Below are 24719 nucleotides of genomic sequence, written 5' to 3' on the forward strand. Positions count from 1 at the left end.
ATGCTCCGTGACACTGCGGAAGGCTCCTCTCCGTCTCCACTCGAGACCCAAACCCTACCCCCGACCCAAGCCCCGCCCACTCCGCTACCACACAACCCCCGCCTGACTCCGCCCACTGTGAGTCACGTGGAGAGAATGCTCATCTAGGGCATGTCTGGAGTCCATCTGGTCTATCGTGCAGCGGGTGGGGTCCGCCCCCGTCCGGCCACTTCCTTGTTTGCCCAAGGAGGCTCAGGTGCGAATGGCACAGGTGAGGCCGATTCCACAGCTGTACCTGTGTACTTTACCGCACCGTGCGGTAAATGTCTCGCCATACCGCAGTCGGCGTCACAGCGACCTTCCCTTAACAGACCCAACACAAGTCGTTTAGGGTTAGCGGGATGAGCACGGGACCCTCCAAGGGTCGAGCATCACGCTCCTGGAGGAGGAGAAACTTCGGGAACTTCGAAGTGTAAGGCTTTTCCGTGGAACTGACAGCAGGGATGTGAAGAATGCGGAGAATTCTCCGCCTATGTGTGCGATCGCCCCAGGGTGGGGTGTTGCCCTCCACTCCTCTACACACAAGCGCACACACACACATTCGTATTAATGAAAAATATAAGAAACTGCCACATAACTCTCAAAGCAGGAAATTTTTTCTTCACACTGGTGAAACCCAAAGACGTGTACATTTTTTTTTTTTTTGGGTAAATAAACATTTTTGGACTCTTTTGCATCGTTTTTGAGCTAGAAAGCCTTTTACATAATGCGAACAACGCCTCCCCCCCCCCAAAGGTCTGGTCGTACACTCTGTCCTCCCTTCCATCCTTGACACGGTCGATGGATAGCAAAGGACACACTCCCATCAGGCAGCAACAAGTGAGTGAGTGTGTGCGCTGTGTAACCCAGATTGTGGTGGGGTCACGACCCATCTCTCCTCAGCCCACCCTACAAATGTACATCCACAGCACACCACTGCAGGGCGGCCAGAACTGAGCTACCACAAATTAACCAGATATCAGATTTCCGTTTACACCGATAAAACAGAGTACAGATGACATCACCGTGGCATCGGGACACCATCGTTCACCACTGTCTCCACTGTCGGAAGACCGACTGAGGGCAGGCAATAGACATCAAGCACACGCCCACGGGAGCAGCGTTTCTCGAACCCGTACAGCGCACCGCTCGTCTTTCCAAGCCGTCGCATCCACAGCGCTGGGACGGCTGGGGACAGCTGGCGACCGCATGAATGCAGAGTTTCCAACCACAGCTCTCCGTACTTCATGTTGCTTGCAGACGAAGATGAGGAAGGATGAAGAAATTATTTGGCAGACTTACCTGCAAAAGAGGAAAGAGAAACTTTTGGTTATTGGTTTTGATCCAGACATGATCAATAACCACCAGTCCGGTGATCCACAGTCCATCCTGGAAACATACGGTGTGAGGCAGGGTGCATCCTGGACGGGACACCACTCTAACACAGGGCAAAGGGAAATTTAGACTCACCAGCCCTCTGAAACATTTACATTCATTTATTTAGCAGATACTTTTCTCCAAAGCGACTTCCAATGAAATCTATAGTGTTATCAGGCCACACACCTTATTCACCGCGGTGACTTACACTGCTAAATACACTACTTACACTGGGTCAGTCAGCCACACATCAATGGAACACACACACTAGGGGTGAACCTGAACAGCACGTCTTTGGACTGTGGGAGGAAACCAGAGCACCCGAAGGAAATTCACGCAGACACGGGGAGAACATGCAAACTCCACACAGACTGAGTGGGGATCGAACCCACGTCCTCTCGAACCACCCGGGAGCTGTGAGGCACCAGCGCTACCTGCTGTGCGGCTGGTTGGAATCACTAACTTTATTCAGGCGAGTCTCCTTAGACAGCCGCGCTGGACTGTAAATAGGAGGGCGAGGCGCAGAGGGAGAAGGAGCTGCACATCAGCAACAGATTTATTGGTTCGGTTTCGTAATGTTTTGCCCACAGTTGCACAAGAGCGGCAGCGGCGGCTCCCTTCCGCTGAACAGGGCCTGGGTTCGCCTCAGCTGCGCTAAGGGGACCGGCGAGAGTCACCGTTTCCTTCGCAGCAGCGCCACCTATTGGGCACGCGGTAAGAGAAAAGAAAATGCCGGAAGATGCTCATCCCTGATTTTAGGACCGAGGTGCCAAACAGCTCCTGGTCACCTGACTTTCACTTGGATTTCGAACCCAGAGCCATTCGGTCCAAGTCGCTGTTATTTTACCAAACCAGAGTATGCGTGCGTGCGTGCGTGCGCACTCTCATCCTTGTGGAAAATCCATTCTGCAACATCACTGAAGTGTGCCAGCAGCCGCAAAGGGAGGGCATCGCCTTCGCGCCCGTGCGGGCTGCCAGGAAACGCCATTAAGCTACAAATGCGGTAAAAAGGAGAAGTTTCCATCTCGTCATTCATTCCCTTCGCGAATGGCCGCATCTGCGGTTAACGCTCCAATTGGGCCCCGATGGGCTCCTCCTCTCGAGACCTGTTATAATGTCCAGCGGCACGACGGTCAGAGAGACTCAGCGGTCGCTTGTTTAGAGTTGACAGGAGATGGCAGAGCAACGCAGTTAAGGAACCACACTTGCGGAGGGGAAGGCCGTGGGGTCAAACGCAAATAGGGGACCTGCCGTTGCAACCGAATGTTGCTGTAAATAGGCAGCCGTCAAATAAAATAAAGCGAACGACATTAACGAGAGCGGAAGCCGTTCGGAAAGGGGCATTTAAATGCGGCCCCCTGTGAAGGGACGCCCCAGCGAGCTCGGCGAACAGAAGGGTTTTTCTCGGGAGCGACCGCACCCTGAGTGTTCGGCTCAGGTTACACCCCCGGTCATTAAAACAGCAGCCACCTGCCGCAGCCAGAATGGTGCGTGATACATTGCGGCAAACCGTCACGCAGGACACATGCTGTCCGTGGACCTGAAAATAACCCCCTCCGTTGCCATTCCTGTAGACATTCCCGGAATGAGGGGGCAGCTGGGGGGGGGGGGGGTATGGCATGCATTCAAATCCCTACGAAAATGGCGCAACGTTGACAAAGTGAAAGTTCCGTTTGAAAAATAAGAACTATAGAAATAAATTACAAATAAATTTGGAAATATTAATAGATATAAATACATACAAACGGCACAATTTCTCAGGGATGTGAATAAGGAATATGAGCAACAGCTGCAGCTCTAAATAAAAATAAATGTTATAGAGAGTAATATTATTATTGATAAATAATAGGTGACACTTCAATAAAAATATGACTTTAGGATAAATACTGTGTTACCAGTGCAGCCTTTACTGTATTCTGTCCATTTAGGAGCCAGATGCCAACGATGGAGATTAACATGAATTTAGATTAATTACGATGTGCACTTTCATGGAGGTGGAAGCTCAGGAGGGAGAGAGAACATTAATCATGTCGAGTGACTTTCTTTTACGCCCCAAAAGTTTGAAAAGCACTTTTTTAGCCGAAAACCCACCAGTCCAGGAAATAAAGACGCACTGTTGAAATGCAGAGAACAGCAGGACCATCTGCGTGTCCGAGCACTGAACCTCCAGCTCTTTGAGCTTGGCACTGCTACCCCCCCCCCCCCCACCCTCCAACTTCCCTATGCCAACAAACAGCCAGTAGGGGGCGACCCGCTTAAGGACCTGGACCGGCATCCGAAGAGTCGCAAAGCCGAACAGATGGAAAGTGCTGTTATGCATGGAACACTGTATAATTAGCGCTTCATAATTAACAGCTCCATCTGTTCGATGACTATTAAATTATAAAATCACTGGAGATTTAACTGTCCTCAGTTTGTCTGCTTAGTTGCAGTTACTGTATTAGTACTACTACAACTATTATTATTTAGGAAGATTCATTGGTCCATGTCACAGAAATTTAAAAATAGCTGAAATTATTGGGTTTTGATTATTATTATGATGGGATATTTCTCATGTTATATCGATTTCTTCTCCTGGATAATAACCACAATTTTTCAACCTCCTTTCCAAACTGCCCAGTTAATGTCATTACATTACAAGGTATTTCTGCAGAAAATACTATATTATCATCATCATCATCATCATCATTATTATAAGAAGAATCAATAAAGCATCAAGAGACATCGAATATAACAATAAAGCAGAGGGAGATGGAATCGCCCATTCCTGGACACTTGAACGCTGCTGGACTCGACATCGGAGCCCTTCGTTTTTGGGGGCCGAGTGCGAAGGGCTGAGGACGGGGGACACACACCTGTGGCCTGGTATATTCACTCATTACGTCATACCTATTAATTTCAGTCATATTTATTATTTGAATATATGACGCTTCCGACAAATATGTTATACGTCCCGCAACTTGCTGCGTGGATAAGTCCAAGCGCTGTAACGCAGTAAAATGTACCGTATTTCAGCACTGAGAGATGAATGCCATTCGCAGCCATTCCGTAACCTCACAGGAACCCAAACGAATCGCAATCACAAACACACCCTTGTGCCCGGACAAGATGAAAAGGCGCATGAACGGAGTTGGGCCCAGAGAAGTGGGTTTGGGCGTTCGCCGCTGCCAGAACCCCCCCCACCCCCGCATTCTTCAGCTCTCCTCGAACCGTGTACACCGTGCGGTTTGGAGCACGGAGCAGAACACTCGCAGGTTTCCAACCGTGCCGTTTCACTCATTTCTGGTCAAATCTGCCATCCACATGAGCTGCTCTCGTGTTTAGGTGGGAAAGAGGTTGAGGCATTGCACTGGCAAAACAAAACCTTCCAGGATAAAACCTCTACTTAACTCAGACTGTTTTAATGAAACGTGGTAAACCTTTGGGACTGTGAGGAAAACTCATTTTCTTCCTTGTGTTGTAATGTGCATCTTTCTGAAAAGGCTTTTACCTCCTGTGGTTCTGATGACCCAAATGCTACCAAAACCAAGCTGTGAAACTCCGCCCACAGAAGTGTGTCCACCGCTGGAACAGTCGTTGTCATGCAAATTGCACTGTGTGGATAGGAGCACACACTCATTAAAGTGTCAGTCAGCCCCGCCCACTGGGACACACCCCTCCAAACCAGCCAATGGCAGCTGTCATTTTGTAATCCCGCCTTTGGGGGGCGGAGTCTGAGGGGGCAGTGGCCTGAGGAAAATTAGCATCTCATCAAAGAGATGTCAATACAAGTGAGTAACAGCAGCCCTCTCTCAATGATGTTACGTCTACCTCCCACACACACACACACACACACACACACACACACACACACACACACACACACACACACGCGCACACACACTTCTAGGACACCCCACATTCAATTGCCTCCTTCCCTCTTTACTCATGTATGTATTCACTCTGCTGACCACCTGCAAGTCTTACAGCTGATACAGGGAGACAGTAAACAGAGTAATAAACAAGTAATCCAAGACGGACACACCAGGACCATCAGTTGGAGGTCTAGCGAGATTTGACCCCCCACACCGATCACCAGCATGGCGGCAAAGTGGGAACCCCCAAGATGCACAGCAGCACTGTGACTGACAGCTGCGCTGCGGGAATGGGATTAAACCCAAAACAAGCTGTTCTCGCTGGGAATGTGCAGAGGAAAAGCGTCCCCATATAAGCTGGTGATGAAAACGTGTTTAGAAATAAACTACGTTAATAGAGGAAGAAGGAAATCACTGAAGAGCTTCTTTTACCAATTAATAAAGAAATACTTTGCGACAAAGGAGGATAATATAAACCAAACTGTGACCAAACGCCGTCTCCACTGTCGCTCATGTCAGACATGCCCCCGGGGACAGACTCCGCCCCTTCAGGTGATCCTTCCTGTGACATCACAGACCTGGGACACTAGCCGGTGAAGCCGAGGTCCCCTCGTTGTCCCCGTATTCTCCCGGCGTCCAGGAGAGACACCTGCACCACATTCGCGTGCAGAACGGAACCGATCCGCCCCCCTCGGCTCTCCTCGAACCGGGACCCAACCCCAAGCTGACCAATGCTGTCGCACTGCTGTTTCTCCAACCCACCAGAGTTCAGCCGCTTAGCAATCTCCTTACCTTTATCCGAGTGACAGAAAGCCATGTTCTCAGGGAAAGGGACCTTTGGAACTGCAGTGGAACTTATCGTAGGTTTGACTCCTATCTCCCTTCCCCCTCTCTCTCTCTCTCTCGCTCGCTCGCTCGACTCCGGCACGCGTCACGCCCAGCGGCTCGGCAGAATGGGAATCATCCCCTCCTTCCCAGGTTTAAACTGACCCAACTCCCCCCTCCGCCCCCTCCTTGAAAAGTGGGCTGCAACCCACATAGCAGCAGCGCTCAGCTCAAAACGAGGGAGACTCAGGTGCGGACGACACACCTGTCGGCAGGTGTGACTTGCGTGCTGCGCTCGGCTTCTTCAAACCCCTCGCTTTGCGCCACCTGGGGAACGGGCCCGTATTACATTTCCTTCCTCATGCGTGCACTTACTCCTGGCCCCTCCACACAGGCACACAAACACTGAGGCCCAGAATCCTTTCACACGATGACAAACTGGGGTGGAACATAAACCCGTAGCGGTTTTTTGGGACGGAGTAGGTACAATTCACGGTTATTAATCACGGACAGAAAAGCTAGAGCCACAGTGGCTAGAGAGACTAGATCAATACTGGATGGAGAACCAATTGCAGAAGCAGCTGTAGATGCTGCAACAGAAAAAGTGGAACATCTAGAGCTACAATGGATTGAGGGGCTGGAGCTACAAATATAGTTTAAAGGAACTGAACCCCAATGCCCCCAAGGGGACAGCTGGTAGGATAGTGGTTAGAACAACTGCCTTTGGATCCAAAGGTTGCAGGTTTGAGCCTCACCTTTGGCTATAGTACCCTTGAACAACATACTCACCCTCAATTGCTCCTGTAAAATTACCCAGCTGTATAAATAGGTAAATAATTGTAACCTTAATATTGTAAGCTCCTTTGGAGGAAAGTGTCAGCTAAATGAATAAATGTAAATCAAGGCCTGATCACTTAATACCTCCCCCTCTGGGTGTTTGGCAGTCCCGCTCGCAAGGGTCTAAAACCCAAAGCCTGTCAATTTGTGGTTTTGACTTCGATGCAGTTTCATGAAGTGCCTCCGTTCCTCAGAGCTCCTGAATCCCTCCCTGCTAAATTAATAAATGCAGATGTAATAAGGGTTTCAAACATCTCTGTGAGAGCCACTTCTCTCCTGACAGCTCCATCAACAAGTCCAACACCATGTGCTATAATTATCTATATATCTGATATTTGCCAGTCTCTTTTATAGGAACTACTGGAGGGATGAGAGTACTGGAATTTCTGAAAAACCCTTAGTCATGATAGCGAATGTAACACCTAGACGTCAGATGGACATCGTACTTTCAGTCTTAAACTATTTTAGAGTGCTACAGCCGTGAGTTCAATGAAATGTTTTCCTGCACTGCTAAGTTGATGTGAAGAACAATGCTGTACTGTCAGCGCTGTGTACACCAGCCTCATGGTTCGGTTACCCAATGGCAGGCTGTCCATACAGAGATAGCAAAAAGAATTTTGCCGATATGGTAAAGTTCTACAGGTGTGGTTTGCAGCCAATCCCACGCAGGTAAATGATTAATGACGGCTTGGAAGTGAAAGGTCCGTCTGTCAGCTGCAGTTCCAGTACTTGGGCAACTGGGCGGAAAAGAACACACAGTAGTAGAGCATGTGTGTGTTTAAATGAGCTTCACAACATTTATTTATTTAACAGACACTTTTCTCCAAAGTGACTTCCAATGAACTCTGTGTAGTGTTATCAGCCCACACACTTTATCCATCAAGGCTGTCTTTGGACTGTGGGAGGAAACCAGAGCACCTGGAGAAAACCCATGCAGACAGGGAGAACATGCAAACTCCACACATACTGAGCAGGGATGGAACCCATGTCCTCTCGTACTACCCAGGTGCTGTGAGACAGCAGTGCTACTCGCTGCGCCACCGTGCCGCCCACATTAAGACGTCAGTTTAGCAGCTAGGCTGGCGAGCCTGTCCCATGTATGGTGCTGGACAACAAAATGATGAAGAGGTCCTTTTTCAGCATGTTGCATCATCCCTCTGAAGAAGTTTTCTGGGTGCCCACAAAGCAGGAAAAATTGTGAATATGAGCAGATGAATTTCACTCAGCTTCCTCCTGAGACCCAATTTCCCTAAACGGTCATACACATAACTTTATGTTCTGCTGCTTCTGGAATAATAGTTAACGGGCTGACTTGGCAAGTCGGTGCCGAGTTCTTCTCGTCAGCTGTTTTCATAACCTGCTTATTTCTATTCTGGGTGGCGGTTAGCACAGCGCATTCTGGAAGCACACGGGCAGGGGCAGAGAGAAAAAGCTGTCAAGATCCAAAATCCATCGACAGATGTCATGTGATCCTAGGGCAGGATTCGAGGCCATAGAAAGTCAAAGGGAGGACAGAGAACATACGGGACCCAACAACCTCTCCCATCCGCCAATGCAAGACAAATGGTGATACGACGAGAAGGGAGCTTATGAAAATCCAAAGGTAGGACACACGACTTACATGACCCAAAAAACAATTTCTCCGTCTACCCGAGTCGCTCAGTCCGATGACAAGAGGCGGCAATACAAATCCGAAAGCGAGGGCAAAGAACCTACAAAACACAAAACCTGCTCCTCCCGTCCACTGGTGCTGTGGAGTCAAAGTCATGGAGTCAAAGTCGTGGAGTCAGTTGGAAGCAATTACTGGGTTACTGAAGCGGGAAAAAAAATTTACCGATTCCGACTGACTAAATGTTCTATATATGGTGGCGTATAAGTCAATCCGGCGTATAAGTCGACCCCCAAAATAACGTGCAACTTTTGAGCAGTGCTGTGGAGTCGGAAGCAATTATTGGGTTGTTGGAGTCGGAGGTTTTGTGTACCAACTCCACAGCCCTGCCGTTCACAGATTGCAAGTCACATGATCGAGGGAGGAAAAACCCAAAAAAAAAACCTATGAAAACCCGAAGGGAAGACACACAATTTACGAACCCCGAAACCCAAAGTCATTCATCCCCGAGTCCTAGGACAAGACAGGAGTCCCACGGACGCCCAAAGCGCGGTCACAGTTTACAAATAGCCAGACCTCCAGGTAGAGAGAGTCGAAAGAGCGATGGAAGTTCACTGCAACGGTGCCCTCCCGGTGTGTAGTCCTTCCAGAAAAGCCTTCTCATCGTACCCATGGAAAATTCCACACCCAGATGAACCCTCACCTCTGGCAGCATCTTAATCCTTTAACGTGTGCCATTTGCTCTCAGTTCGCTGGATCGGAATGATCCGAAAGTAAATTAAAAGTACGACTCCACACGACTTTAATTTGCAACTGCTGACAGACCAGGCAGTTTTATCTAATGGAACCCCTTCAAAGGCCTTGTTCTCTCAGCTATGGTTGAAATAAAAAGCCCTTCTGCCCCCCTTATAAGGATGTCTCCATGAGCTTCCTGTGTTCGTACCACTCCACAAGAGACATAAAGATATCAGTCTTTATTAAATCCGACCCTCCAACATGTTGTTTGTGTTACTTCTGGCACCGAAATCCCATAATTCCACTGTGCAGCACGGACAGTCTGGCAAATCTCTGTGGTCAGGTGCACACGGCTCCGATCGCGAAGCAGCCCCCACCTGCAACGTGTTCAGTATCCCCATTTATTGTGAGGACATACTGTTCCACTTTTTCGGCGCGCGCACACACACACACACACACACACACACAAAAAACAGTCGTACCACGAATGTGCTCTTCAGCACCTCTAGGTTCCAAGGTGGTGCCGAGTGTGAAGACAAGGAGTTTTTTTTCTGGCACAAACGAGTGCGGAAGGTTTTAAGACTCCAGCAGATAGCGTAATTGTCAAAGCCATCGAAACAGCCTGCATTTGAAACCTTGTTCCTGGTATTTACCCTGAAATAATACTGTAAAAATTACCCTGCTGTACAAATTGGCATAAGCAGCTCGATGTCCAGACATCACATTGTAAGTAGCCATGGAGGAAAGTGCCCGATATATAAATAACGATACGTACAATGCGGTCATGAAAATGTGAAGTACTAGACAAGTCAAGATGGTTTTCTTGTGTTTTATCTTTCGGTATTAAAACATTTCCGGTGTTTAAAATATGCAACTCGGGCCCTGCGGACTTTCTTTTGTTCTGTTGTGTGATCCCGACTCTCTGGGATATCCTGCTTCTATGGGCGGCATTGTGTGGAAACGGTCTAAAGGATCACGGTGCTTCCATAGCACATTCACCCAGCCGCCGCCACCGCCCCCCCCATCAAACAGTCTCAAAGCTCCAGTGGGCATCAAACCATTCAAAGTGACCATAAAAGAGGCACAAAGTCTTTTCCCAAACAAAGAAGCAGTGTGTGTGTGTGTGTGTGTGTGTGTGTGTGTGTGTGTGTGTGAGACAAACACTACCAGGCCAGTCCATCCCCCAACACACATCCTCCAGCAACACTCAAGGGAGCGGTACCAAGAGTTGCATGTTAACAGTCAGGGTGTTGACTTTCCTTTTGTACACATCCGTAAGGAGGAGCAGGTGGCGCCCAAGACTGAACTGTCACCCTACAATTTGAAGGTCCCGGGTTTGAATCCCAAACCCACCTGATGCAGGACCCTTGACTTGACTGATTGGTACAGAGGAAAAACTGAAGGACAGAAGAGGGTGTAGTGGTTAGAGCTGTTGTGTTTAGACCTGAACAACCTGGGTTCGAGTCCCCAGCCCCAAGGTACTTACCCTGAATTCATACCGTAAAAATTACTCAGATTACTCATCTGTATAAATGAGTAAATTAGTGTAAGCAGCTTAGTGTATAGATTCACATTGTAAGTAAGATTTGGATAAAATCTGAAGTATCCAATCATAAGTGTTCTAGAGCATATCTGTATAAATAAGTAAAATGAAATCAAACTTACATTTCTTTATTTCAGTATTTTGTCAAAATTAATTTACAGTGTTAAGTTGCTTAATTGATTTGCACTTTTATACAGCAGGGCAACTTTTACCGCATCAGTTCTGGGTAAGCACCTTGGTTAAAAACAGTACAGCACTAGATGGGGTTCGAACCCAGATTCTTCAAGCAGAAGACACCAGCTCTAACCACTACGCCCCCTGCTGCACCCTACGAACATGACACCCAAATTGTTCTTCAGAGTATACAGGAATGCAGTACTTTATCGGGACGCTGAAGTCGAGGTCACCTCAGAGGTCACGCGATCGTACTTCGGGACTAGATCGGAGCCCGGAACATGATGGGTTTTTCACATGGAGCGTCTGGAATGAGGAAATTCTGGGCGCCACCTAATGGGGTCCAAGAAAAATGTCTTCCCACAATGCACCTGGAGCGCCCGTCTCCAGGTTTCCATCAGTGATACCGTAAATCACGATGACTCATGACAGGGTCACCATCACCTTCCGCTTCGCCACCTCATTGTGCGCTGGGCTATGGCTGCCGATTCGAATGAATCACAGTGACCTGAAAATGGCGCGGCAGCCGGTCCAGGTGCCACATGGGCCAGAGAACCAAACTGGGCCTGTAAAACCACCAGCTGCTCATTGGGTCACGTCCCACTGTATGTTCACAACTTTTCTACTGCGCAGTTGCTTTGGTCCAACTGACTTTGGTCCAACTGACTTTTATTCTGTTTGCTGTAGCAAATCAAGGTAAAATACCTTATTCCAACACACTGCCACACTTACTGCTTGACACTTTCCTCCAAGGTAACTTGCACTGACATCTGTACATTACGCTACTTACACTGATTTACTTACCCCTTTATAGAGCACAGCAACTTTAAATGTGTCCATTCAGGGCAAGTACCTCGATCAAGTGTCCAGCAGAGGGGGGAGGGGAGGCAGATTACCCACGGTGTGAGGGCGTCTCCCGATGGACGCCTATATCCGTTAAGCAAACATGCAAACATGAAAGCAATGAAGCCGCATTCAAACCCAGAGCCCAGGAGATGTGAGGCACCAGTGCTACCCACTGTGCCTCCATGGCACCCAAACCAGTTATCAGCTGGCTGCTCAAGACCAAAATGAAGTGGACTTCAATCTGGAGTCACTGAAATGAGGACGCTTTCCTGCCTCGTCCCCAAACAATGACCCCCCCCCCCCCCCCCCACCCCCCACCACCACCACCACCACCACCCCTTCCTACTTTTATTCCTCATCTTCTTTCAGGAACCTTCAAAGGTCTATTGGAAAAACAAACAGCGTCTTACTGCTGCGGAACGCCGTGAGCCTCGCCGTGAGCCTCGCCGTGCCCTGCAGGGGGCGCAATTCACACACCCAGAGCAGCATCGGAGGTATTTCTGATTGACGGCTCGGCCCGCAAGGCGCAGTATGCAAAACAAGCCGCACCTTGCAGTCCCCACACTGTGGAGCCTAATCCGTGACCGGGCCTGGGGTCACCTGGGCTTCGCGATGCCCCGGCGCCCTGGCGAGACTGTGACCCCGGCAAATCCTCACGCCACCGTGTGCGCTCCATCAATCAGCCTAGCACGGAAAACAAACCTGCCTGACCTGCAGTCAAATGGTAAAAGACAGAAGTCCTAGGCAGCTAATAAAGAGAGACCTGTCCGGCGAACCGTTTCGCACTGGAATGACCAGGTTCACACTCCGCCGCCACTTTGAGCTTCATCCATCAGCACCGCACTGAGGACCGACTGCACGGCTGCGCTACTCCACGGAAGATGAACAACTTCGTGAGTAAACAAAAGTGCATCAGTAAGAGGCAAAGAGCTTTAGACAGACACAGGGTTGTGAACACAGCTTGTTTATCTGACACCACCGTGTTGCTGGTTCACATCCCTCCAGTAGCTCCTATAGAAGTGACATTCAAACAGCAAATACATAGATAATCATAGCAGATGGTGTTGGACTCATTTATGGAGCTGTCAGGAGACAAGGAGAGACGTGGCTCTGAAAAAAATGGTTTGAGACCCTCCTTGGATGTGGGAAGGATTCAGCCACTCTGAGGGACAGAGGAACATGAGTACCTGAATTCATAGGAATCGATACAGGGGATCGTGACAGATGATTCAATGTATTCTCATGGAACAGATAGGAGATCAGGGGAGAAGTGGTTCAGACATTGGTTTGAGGCATTCAGCAGTTCTGAGGGACACATGGAGCTCATTCCACTACAATGGGAACAAAACCAAAAACTACTTTTGATTTTGGACCCTTGTGAGTGGGACCACCAAGCAGCCAACGGTGGAGGAGCACAGCGCTCTTACTGGGCTACAGGAAGCAATCAAGCGCTGTAGGTTTCAGAGTTCAGAACCCTTAACCGTCTTGTAGGACACAACCAGTGTCGACTTGAAACAGGCAGCTACTGGAAGGCTGCGGAGAGAGGTGAAGAGCAGAGATTCATGGGAATGCCTGAGTAGGTCAAGCCCAAATCCTGCCACAGTGCTCTACAGTAAATGCTGAAAATTCAAATTTTTTACTTTTGGAAAGAAGTCATTACAACATCGGTCGTCCTTCTCTAAGTTCCAAGCGCAGCGACGTTTCGACAGTCAGGTTTTGAGACACCGTCCAGCTGTCGACCACACATGTGGTGCCGCGAAACAACACCGCACTGTGATTCATCGCCCGCGGCATCACTGCGGTTTCCAGTAGGACGAGACGGTCGCTTCGCAGCGCTGTTTCCTTCGTTTCCACGGCAACGCACGCACCAGAGCCGCTCTCCCTCATTTAAACGAGCACTGAAAATGGAGTGAAAAATTCCTTTCACCCAAAGGCCTGAGAGGAAACACTGGTGGCTCTTTGAGGGCCAGACAGCAGTGATACGATGGAGCTCCGGGTCCCAGCTCAACTTTGGGCGCCAACCCATGCATTAGCGTGTGATGTCAGCGTGCGAATGCGGGGCTTCGATTCCTGTGCCTCCAAAACAGAGTAAAACAGATCTGGAGCAGAACGACCTGAAGAGCTTTTTAAAGAGAATAAGTACATATTCAGATCAAAAATTAAATCTGCTCACAATTTCCTGCTTCCAGGGTTTGGAAAAAGGAGAACAAACAAACAAAAATTATGTACTTATATTTTACACTGGGTCAGTACTTCACTCAGGGACTCCTTTCTATGAACCACTTTACAGCAGGAGGTTTTTACACTTGGCTATTTACACTGATTTACCCATTTATAGAGCAGGGTAATTTTTACTGCATCAGTTCAGGATGAGTACCTCAAATCAAGGGCAATAAAGCAGGAACAGGGATTTGAACCCGAGTCCAGAGTACAAGGTGATATCCTTAAGCACTGCGCCACCCGCTGACCTTCACAGGGGCAGAGTGGATGTGCAATATGTTTGCTGTGTTATTAATTTTATTAATTCATTTTTCTCATTTTACTAATTTATAGAGCAGGGTGATTTTTACTGCATCAATTCACGGTAAGTACCTTGCTCAAGGGTACTACCGCAGCAGGTGGGACTCGAACCCAGGACCTTCGCCAGTGGTGAGAGGTGATGACTGAGGAACGGCAGGTGAATTTGCACTTGGGGCAGGGCATTGTGTGCTTTCCCATTGTGCAAATTTGTGTAATATGTGGGAGGGGAAGGCACATATAGCACTGAAATATGAAATATGAAATAATAACTCATAATTACACAATGGATACACGCACAGAGACAGTGTCTCGAACCCTGTGCCTGAATGCCAGTTTAGCACATTAGCAGCAGGAACAGTAGGTGGCGCAGTAGTTAAAGTGGCTGCCTTACACTTGTAGGACCTGGGTTCGAATCCCACTTCCTGCTGTAGCAGGTGAGGAGTGTATTTGCCCTGTAAAAAGTACCCTGCTATATAAATGGGTAAATCAGTGTAAGTCACCTTGGGGGAAAGTGTGGTAAATCTATGTAAATGTAAATTATTGGGGGTCCAGTCCAGTTGAAATATGATCTGTACTGGTGGGGGGGTCTGCAGAGGGAATGTAATAAAAAGATGAATACGAGTGCAGCAGGATATACACGAGCCTTTGTTTTCCGGCCACTCAGTAGCGCCTCCATCCAGGAAGAGTCCAGAAGGGTTTTGGGTCTCTGTCCAAGTTCCCTCAAAGAGCCGCACTGTCCGCACTGGACGGAGAGACACTGTGCACGCTGCGGCTGCGCATCGGCCCCCCATTCCGAACCCGCCGGGTCACCCCCTCTGTTCAGCAGCTTGACCCTCCGTCACGCTTCAATGTCGCAGACAAAAAATGGTTCGGTTGGGGGGGGGGGGTGGCTGACTGGGAAAAGTCTGGAAGGAACGGGCCGATGATGAGAGCGATGTGTCTCGAAGTATAACCTGGAGCCATGGGAGTCCAGTTGCTGTGCTGTGTACAGACAAGAACTTGGTGAAGCGGAGCAAGTGTCGGATATGCAAATGAGGCCTGGGGAATTCTGGGAGAATTATGAGCTGCGAGGTGAACGAAGGGCAGTAATTCAGAAGAGCCGCACAATGGGGGCAGCGGGTGGCGTAGTGGTTTACGTGATTCTGTTGACGTGGGTTTCGATCCCACTGTTGCTGTAGTGCCCACGATGAGTAAAAACCCCTTAACTGATTAGAGTAAAACTAAAAAAAAAAAATTACTCTGTTGTGCAAACGGCTCGATCGGCGTGAACAACTTCATTAAGCTGCTTTGGAGAAAAGTGTCAGAAGAAGGAATAAATGCAAAGACAGTGCAGCGCTTCACCTGGGACTTGAACTAGCAACCTTGCGGTTCTAAGACCAGATGGGCTGCTGGGATCCGAGCATCGCTGTGAAACACAACTCTTCCCCCCAGCAGGTGGCGCAGTGGTTGGAGCGCAGACGCCGTAGGTTTGAATCCCACCTCCTACCCTTGATCACGACACCCACAGTACCTTGAACTGAAACCACAGAAATTACCCTGTTGTATAAATGTGTAAATTACAGTTAAAAAAAAGCTTCACGTTGCAATTTGCTTTGGAGAAAAACATCAGGTAAATAGATTAATGTAAATGTCCTTGATCTGTTTTCTTGTCGCTGCTTTTATATGAAAACACTCCTGCAGTAAGGAGACACTGCAGCGGAGTGGGGGGGGAGTATGCGGGGGGATTATCGATCGGCCCCAGAACCGGCGTCCGGCTTCCCAGAACAAAGTGCCGCTGTGTCCAGTTTCCCTCCCACCCTGCTGGCAGTTCTGGCTTCAGTGTTTACACCCCGATGAACAGTAATCACCGTGGTACATTAATTCCTAAATAACTCCAGTTTTTAACCCAATAAATAATGCCTTTTTAGGACATTTAAGTAAAGGCTTCTGTTTTATGCACTTATTAGTTTCATACGACATCAACAGCCTTTAACTTTCCTGGACGGTGACTATTTAACCCTTTCCTTACTGTACTGAAGGGTCATGGTGGTCCAGAGTCTATCCTGGAAGCATAGGGCGTGAGGTAGAGTACATGCTGGACAGCACAGAACTCCATCAGAGAAATTTCTCACTCTCTCTCACACGCACGCGCACACGCACAACAGCAAGGGGGGGCTCCGGATCTGTCCATAATTGATCCTGAGTACTGCGGGCCCTGTCGATACACTCTAGTAGCATAGTGAGACGAAAGTCAATACCCAGTGGTCGATGGCGGGACATGAGACCACCTCACAGCGCCGCCGGATCTGCAGCCTCCCCCTTCACTCAGCGCTGCAAGATAGACACTACCCATAATTCTCTGCTCGCGGGGGCAGACAGTGACGGTGCAGATTTTGTGGCTGTGCCCAAGTGCTGACCTGTGGCTGCGGTGGGATGCGCTCTCAAAGCCGCCGCCCACATCCACACGAATTAATGACCCTCCTGTTTTTCTACAGCAGATCAGCTAATGGAATTGCAGATGGGAAAGAAAAACAAACAAATGCATGTATGGAAGATCCCACACCGCCTCCCCTGTGTTGAAAGGAATTATATTGACCCCACTGAAGGACACAATGTCAGAGGTCTCCATCATCTTCTGGACACGCCCAAAGCAGGTTGACCGGCTGTAGCGTTGTCATAGCAACCCAGAGCAAAGCCCCGCCTCCGATGCACAACTTTGTTCTGCGTTTTACTGAGCTAATTTTAGTTAATGTTAAAAACAATATCGGCCACGAACTTGAAGCAATATGCACATGCAGCGCTGTCGTTATTATATTATTATTTAAATTATTTGCAGTCACACTGATGGTGGCTGGTATGACAGAGTCACTTTCCAGCGTAACGACTCTCTTGGCAGCTGGATCTCAGAGGGCAGTGGGGTGACAGGTCGACAAAAAACAACCAACCAGAGCTGATCAACGAACCCAGCGCCCAAGCAGATCGAGCACACAGGAGGAGACAGATGTGGACAAGCAGTGAAGGCACACATTCAGCAGGGGATTGTGGGAGTTCGGGGAGCAGAGTGAGGTGCAACCGTCATCCAAGGAGCGAGTGGATGTGACACGCAGGAGTGGTTACAGAGTGTGGAAGAGGAGGTTTGGGTGCAGCTTCTGCAGATGTGAGATATCAACCATGTTCTTAGAAACATTAACAGATGGACTCTGATGCGGGATAATGGAATCCCTGGTGCGGCGAGACAGAGGCATGGAGACGAGCGACAGCGACCGCGGGGGACCTGATCTGCGGGGGTCGGACGGGGCCTCACGGGGACCAGAGCAGCCTGGGAAATTTGCCTGCTAGATTTGCATGGGAAATGGGAGGCAACGCGACTCCGCTGCACACGGAAGCCAAATGGGAGCAGCTTTCAGGGCCATCAAGGGGCCCCGGGGGATCGCAACGGGAACACCTCCTGGGACCGATAGATACAGTGCTAGGAGGCACTCTGGCACTCTCGCACTCAACCTGGAGTTGGAGCCAAAGTGCCTGGAGAAGGGATGGAGCATTGTCGAAGGCCCCCGACATGCCGCCAGCCACCATCTCACCACAAATCCTTGCGCGCGCACACACACACAATCTTCCCTTACCCCCCCACCCGCCACGCCAAAACACAATAGGCCACCCCCCTCCCCCCGACCCCCAGTGCTCGGCTGCATGGGGAGGAAATGACTGATCTAGACTGTCTCAGTCCCCAGTCAGGTAGTTCAGAACCACCAGATCGCTGTCCAGAGGGATACACACAGCAATGACGGGCCCCATGAGGGACAAACAAACCCAGAGCAGACATACACACGAGAAAAAACTCAGTACCTTTGAGAGAGGTGATCTCATGCTGAATTGACCTGGAGTCCATGGCTGCTCAGTTCTCCCTCCTCCTTCGTCTGTTTCAGCCCGTCAAGGTGTGGGGTCTGTGCCCGAGGACAGGTGTAGATCTACTCTCTGGTGTATGCTGGGCGTCTTGTCTCCGTGCGTTTCTCTCAGTGTTAGTGGTGCTGCTGGCCGGCCGGGTGGCTGCAGTGTTTTGGCCCCCTCTCTCTCCTCCACACTCTCTCGCTCGCTCGCTCACTCAGTCTCCGCTGGAATCCCGGCAAAAGAAACCCGAAGCTCCGCCCCTCCCGGTCCTGTCAATGAGGTCCGACTCAGCCAATCGCGACACGGCTCCTGTCGTCAGATTCATTGATGAGTTTGGCACCGGGACGTGGCTGCGGCGAGGGCCTCTCGAGGGTCAGCCACCCCTCACTGCCCCACCCTTCTCTAGCGCACACCCCCCCCAAACCCCAGCCCTTCTGCGCCGCACAGGAAGTCCTGGCCGAACAAAAGGTGGGCGGTGCACCGGCGGAGTTTGTTCTGAGCAGCATGCAAAGGGGGGAGGGAGGAGCAGCCATTGTGTGGAGGGAAAACACAGCGAGAAAGGCCCGGTGCCACGGCGATGAACCCATCCCCTATCGGAGCTGAGTCATGATTTGACGTGTTTGTACAAAGCGCATGTTGACTGGCCCTTCTCCCATCACACTCTATCCAAGGACCAATGAAATGAGAGCGTGATCTGAAATTATTTACTTACCCCCCCCATACTCTCTAATGGTTAAAGCACTGCACTCAGGATCAATGTAAAATCTGCTGACTCACCAAAGCTGTAGAAAGGTTACTGTCTCTCTTATCCTTTGCAAATAACATCTTCTTGCATTCAGGGCTCCGATATCTCCTTCTGGTGTTTGACTTTCCTTCTAACGCCCTGCAGGAATTTGCCCGAGACATTGGGGGGAGCTTTTCAACTGACCCGTCTGCAGGGAGTTGGGGCATCTCGCTGCGGTCCCACTGTGTGAAACCCACCGGCGTCCATGTCCATGTCAGAGGGACTGAAGACATTATTTTCCATCCATTCATCGCCAACAGCTGCTTCTTCCAATTTCCATGCCAAACCAGAACAATTAGTGAAACTGCAACTGCAATACCTCCTGTCCCACTCGGGGGGCGCTATAGAGCGCACTGAGGACATTCATAGCCAGAGATGCAGAATTTAGGTGGTTAGAGGTCAAAGGTGCATTGCTGGTACTCATCTCAGAATTTCATTGGAAATGTGTAAGAAATATTAATATACATTCCATACCACACTGAGTTGAGGTTTAACAGGTATATAGGAGGACTAAAGTGCTGGACTGTATACCCCAGGAGGGGGTATATAAAGTAGCCCAGGAAGGGGGTATATGAAATAACCCAGGAGGGGGGTACATAAGTAGCCCAGGAGAGGGTATATACTGTAAAGTACCCCTGGAGGAAGAATACAAAGTAGCCAATAAGCAGGATGGTTCCCTTCCTCCTGGGGGGGGGGTCGAGAGCAGGGGAGCTGCTGCAACAGGAAAGCGGAAAAGACAGTGAGAGAAATGTGTCCTCTCTGTGGGCCCTGCTGTGTTTCAGTCCGGCGCCCGGGAGAGGAGCCAGGACCCGGTCGGACCGCAGCCAAGGCGGCGTATGGGGCGAACAGTTAGCCATTGACTTCTGCGAAGGCTGGAGCCGAACGGTGGAGGACGACGAGTTGCGGTTTGCCAACCGGGAGACCCCCTAGAGTCCAACAGAGAGGAACCACATCCCAGCACCACCCGCAGCCTGTAGTTTTACAGTCCCCGGTCTCCGCCAGATCTCACGGTCAACACTGTGCCTTCGCATCGGCACATTTCTCGTGGTTTAAACCTCGGCAGCTGATATGTTAAGGGTGTCAACCTGAACATCTGGAGGTGCCATCCATCACCGGTCCTCCAGAGAACCTCGTTTCAGTCACATCACCACACCGTGTCGGACCGGAGTCTGACAAACGACCAATATTCCAACCGTTTCTGACAGCTGTGAAACGCCGGTAAACTGAGGACTTCATCCTTCGGTCAACAGCTGTGTTCACAAGCGTCTCTAATGATTCAAACTTTACTGAAGGCAACGGAAGCCGAGTTCTGTTCACAGTCCCCTCTCAAGAGCGTCGTACCGCGGGGCTCACTGAACCGAAGCTCGACCGCTGGTAGACCACAAGTGAACGCGAAGACGAGAACCACGGGCTACCGTCCCCTGGGACCCCAGATTGGCCAGATGGTCACACCCAGATCCTGGAGAGCCACCCCACCCCCCCAATTCCACTGCTCCTGCCCACGTTTCTCCCATTCCCGTTCATTCCCCCTGAAGGGCCTTCTGGGTAACAGCAGACACACGGCCTCCATCACACATCTGCTGATGTTCTCACTTTAGCTGGAGCTCTTGGTATAATAATAGTAAAACGGCTCATCTTCACATGAGCACATTAATGGGGGGGGAGGGGAGGGGAGGGGGGTGATTAAGTCATGTGACTGACTGGCAATTCCTATTTAGCACATGTGGGGTTTTTAAATTGACAGTAATCCTAATAAAATGATAAATAAAATATAACAATAAATAAAATTTAATGTTTTATTCTAAGCTACAATTTAGTTTTGAGTTTCAATTTACAAATATTTCGTAAAATATACTGTGTCTCAGCTGTGTGCTTGCAAATCACTGAAAATACTACAGTACTTTTTTGCTTAATTTCACCCAATATTTTACCACTAGGGAGAAAAATGAATAACTGATGAAAGAAAGGAGGTTGGAGCAAAGAATACGATGACTCCTAACAAATTTGCTTCCAAAATCTACATTTGTACATTTAAACTGGATGGATTGTATTTACTTGTATGTGAATTGTATTGTATTTAAATTGTATTTAAATTGAGTGAACAACTTAATTACCTGATTTTTTTAAATTCTGGAAAATACATTGAAGGAAAAAAAAAAAACTGATGCACTGGACTGCAACACAGTGATTAGAGCTGGCGCTTTGTAATGGAAGGACCTGGGTTCGAATCCCACTCCTGCTGTTCCACCCTTGTTCAAGGTACTTTTCTGGAGTTGGTACAGTAAAATTACCCGTGTATTAATGGGTAAATCAGGATAAGTAGCTAAGTGGACAAACCTCACGCTGTACATCAGCTTGGAGTAAAGAATCAGGTAAATAATAGTAAATACTGTAATAAGAGCATCAGAAAGCCCATTATCCCTGCAGAGGTGAAAGGGCAATAATGACAAAGAGCCAGTTTGCCACATGCAGGTGTTAGAGAGTAGGGAACTCACACAGTCCTCCTTCAGTCACGCTGACTGCGGTCTGGAGAGCATCACGGTCGACCATGTTTATGAAGGTTTATACACTCGGGGTCAGCAGGCAAAATTCCATGACGCGCGAAGTTCCTGCATCCGCACAGGCGCACGTTCCGTTTGTCGGATCGCTCTTTCTCCCCCAGCTTGGCGCGCGGTTCTGGAAGACGTTCTCCTTCCTGTCCCCTGGCCTTCGCTTTCCTGCTCGCTTGAGTGGCGGGGCCATCAGCCGCCTGGATGTGGGGTACAGTGTGCAGGTTTCCCCATCTCTAAACAATGTGGCGATAATGTATGGAATTTGATATGATGCACCTTGGCTTCATCAGAAAATGACGTTCGCAGTGTTCATTTACATTACATTTATATATTTATCAGACACTTTTCTCCAAAGCGACTTTCAATGAACTCTACGTAGTGTTACACACCTTATTCACTGTGGTGACTTACACTGCTAGATACACTACTTACACTGGGTCACTCATCCATACATCAGTGGAACGCACACACTCTCTCTGTCAGCCACACACTATGGGGGAACCTGAACAGGATGTCTTTGGAGTGTGGGAGGAAACCAGAGCACCTAGAAGAAACCCACACAGACACGGGGCAAACATGCAAACTCCAAACAGACTGAGGGGGGATCGAACCCATGTCCTCTCGCACCATCCAGGCGCTGTGAGACAGCAGCGTTACTCATTGTGCCACCCTCCGTGATTTACCCGTTTATTCACCAGGGTCACGTTTTCTGTATCAGTTCAGAGCAAGTACCTCGATTCGGGACACGGAAGAAAACAAACAGATGGATGTCGGATCAAATAAAAGCTGGACGCTCAGTGGAAACAAGGAGAAGACTGCAGTCACCATACTTCGGATGCGTACCGAGAAGGTTGGAATCGCGAGAAAAGACGGCGATGATGCGAAAAGCTGGAGGAGGAAGACGAGGAGGAGCAGCAGACGGACGGATGGATGGATGGATCCAATGACGGTGACGGCGGAACGTAACCTAAATCGTTTAACACTAAGGACACAAGCTGAGAACAGAACTTTCTGGAAGAGTCAGAGGAAACACTCAAAACTGCCTCCTCGAACGCAAGGCAACAGCTCTAACCACCACGCCACCTGCTGGCCTTTCCAAAAGCTACTAGTGACCTGTACTAACAACACCGGTGTAGACATGGTCCTGCTGACCTCTGCTCAACACACAACAGCCCCCCAGCGGGTCGGACATGACGCTCGCTGGTGTCCGGCGTTTCCTGTTTTCCAGCAGATGTGAAGCCCAGCTGTAGAACCTCCATTGTCAGGGATATCCGAGCATCTCCACTCTCTCTCCTCGAATTCCTCAGGTGACTTCAGCAACATGCCATTTCGAACCCGTGATCCTGGTCCTCAAAGGTCCTCCAACGATATTTTAATTTATGCACATTTGATGCCATAACCATGATTCCATGCAGGCAGCACAAGGTCATCTCCCACATTCCATCCTCTGGACATCCACAGTGCAGCTAAAGTCGATTCCCACCCTGGGAAAGGTCCCTCTGAATAAGCCCCGCCCCTTGAGACAAGAAGTATTTGGGGGACACCTTCAAAAAGCCGCTTAAATTAAATATATTATTTTATTTAATTCTGTTTTTACCAAAGATTTTTGTGTCATTATTATTTTCTTTTTACTTCTAATGGTATTTTTACCCTTCTTTTCATTTGCATTACAATTTAGCTCTTTTTTTTTTTTTTTTTACTAAAGCACTTTGAAACAGAGTTCAGACACCCAGTAAAGAGTGTGTACTGAGTGTATATGGGGTGTTTATTGGGTGTGTACTTGTTGTGTACCGAGTATGTATCGATTGCGTACCGAGCGTGTATGGGGCGTGTACCGATTGTCTCTCCTGTGGGAGAAGAGGAGACAGGAAATACCAAGAGTTCAGGTTGTGGAACAAGGACTGTGACATCACAGGGAACTCCAGTCTTCCTAAGACACTTCCTCCAGACTTCCTGCATTCACGCTCACGCTCTCTCTCTCTCTCTCTCTCACTCACTCACTCACACAGCATTAAGGAAACATCAGGACCTGCTCCTCGGAGCCCATAACAGACAGCGCCCTCCTCAGCTGAAACCCAGCCAGGACGGGGGATAAAAACACCCAGGAGGAACCGGATGAAGGTGGGTAAAAACAGGGTATAAATAGCTGTGCTGGTGAACAGATCGGCCGAAAACCCCGTTACGGTGACTAAAGCGCAGCCGATGACTCGTTCTCTCAAGCGGAGCCGTCCGGCAGAAACGCGCCAATATGGAAAGCCTTCCGGAAAGATCCGGAGGGATCTGGAAGAGTCCCCGCCTTCAAAATCCCCCTGCAACCATATCCCCTCGCACTGTAATCCCCAGGTGTACGTTTACAGCAGAATTACTGCGCAGTGAGGTAAATCACCTCCCTTACAGAAGCTGCAACTCCCAGATGACCTTCATGTCCCAGAGTTCAACTGAGATTATTAATATTATTTTATCTCACACTTTTCTCCAGAGATATTTTCAGTGTGACGTTTATACCCTGAGCCACCTTCCCTGATTTACCTATTGATACAGCAGGGTCATTTTTACTCTGTTGATGCAGGGTACTCAGTGCCTTGATCGAGGTGCTACAGCAGCAGGTGTGATTTGAATCCGGGGCCTTTCATTGCGAAGCAGCAGCTCTAACCACCGCGCCCCCTGCTGGCCGACATTCAAACCGCAGCGGATCAGGTGTGTCTGACTCTGTGAGGCGTCTCTCCATCGACTGCTTCCTCCTTTCAGGCGGAAAACGAAAGTCATAAAGCAATATGACATTTTCTGTCTTCACCACGCTCCTGAAACACCCCCCAAAACACACACACACACACACACACACACACACACACACACACACACACACACACCTATAATTCTCTGCTTGTGTGTGTAATCCATCTCATCTCCAGCACAGCTCTGGGATGTCCATGGTGCTCCCTATGAAGTATGTGTGTGGTGTAGATAACATGGTCACACGTGACTGCCACACACACACACACACAGTATACATAACATTTCATATTCATATTTTTATAATCAATCTGCCAGTGGGATGTACAGAATGCATTTTTTTCTGGCTGCAAATGTGCTTCGAAGGAATGCAACGATTTTGGAAACATTTATGAGCCGCTGTAGCATCAATAATTCATGTGACACTCACTCCTATGTATTATTA

General features: G+C 49.1%; 1 protein-coding gene across 3 annotated transcripts in view; it reads right to left on the reverse strand.

Moving 5' to 3' along the window:
• Positions 1-24719, reverse strand: part of LOC108940583 (plectin-like) — a 138852-nt gene that overhangs the window by 92291 nt on the left and 21842 nt on the right. The window contains exon 1 of one of the 3 annotated variants that reach the window (XM_018762832.1): positions 6042-6081. The exons of the other annotated variants lie outside the window; for them this stretch is intronic. Within the exon in view, the coding sequence (XP_018618348.1) occupies positions 6042-6066 (25 nt within the window). The 5' untranslated portion in view covers positions 6067-6081. Of the gene's footprint in view, positions 1-6041; positions 6082-24719 lie in introns of those variants that run through there. 3 annotated transcript variants of the gene reach the window in all.

The sequence above is a fragment of the Scleropages formosus genome, chromosome 18, assembly GCF_900964775.1.
Source record: "Scleropages formosus chromosome 18, fSclFor1.1, whole genome shotgun sequence".
NCBI classification, from domain to species: domain Eukaryota; kingdom Metazoa; phylum Chordata; class Actinopteri; order Osteoglossiformes; family Osteoglossidae; genus Scleropages; species Scleropages formosus.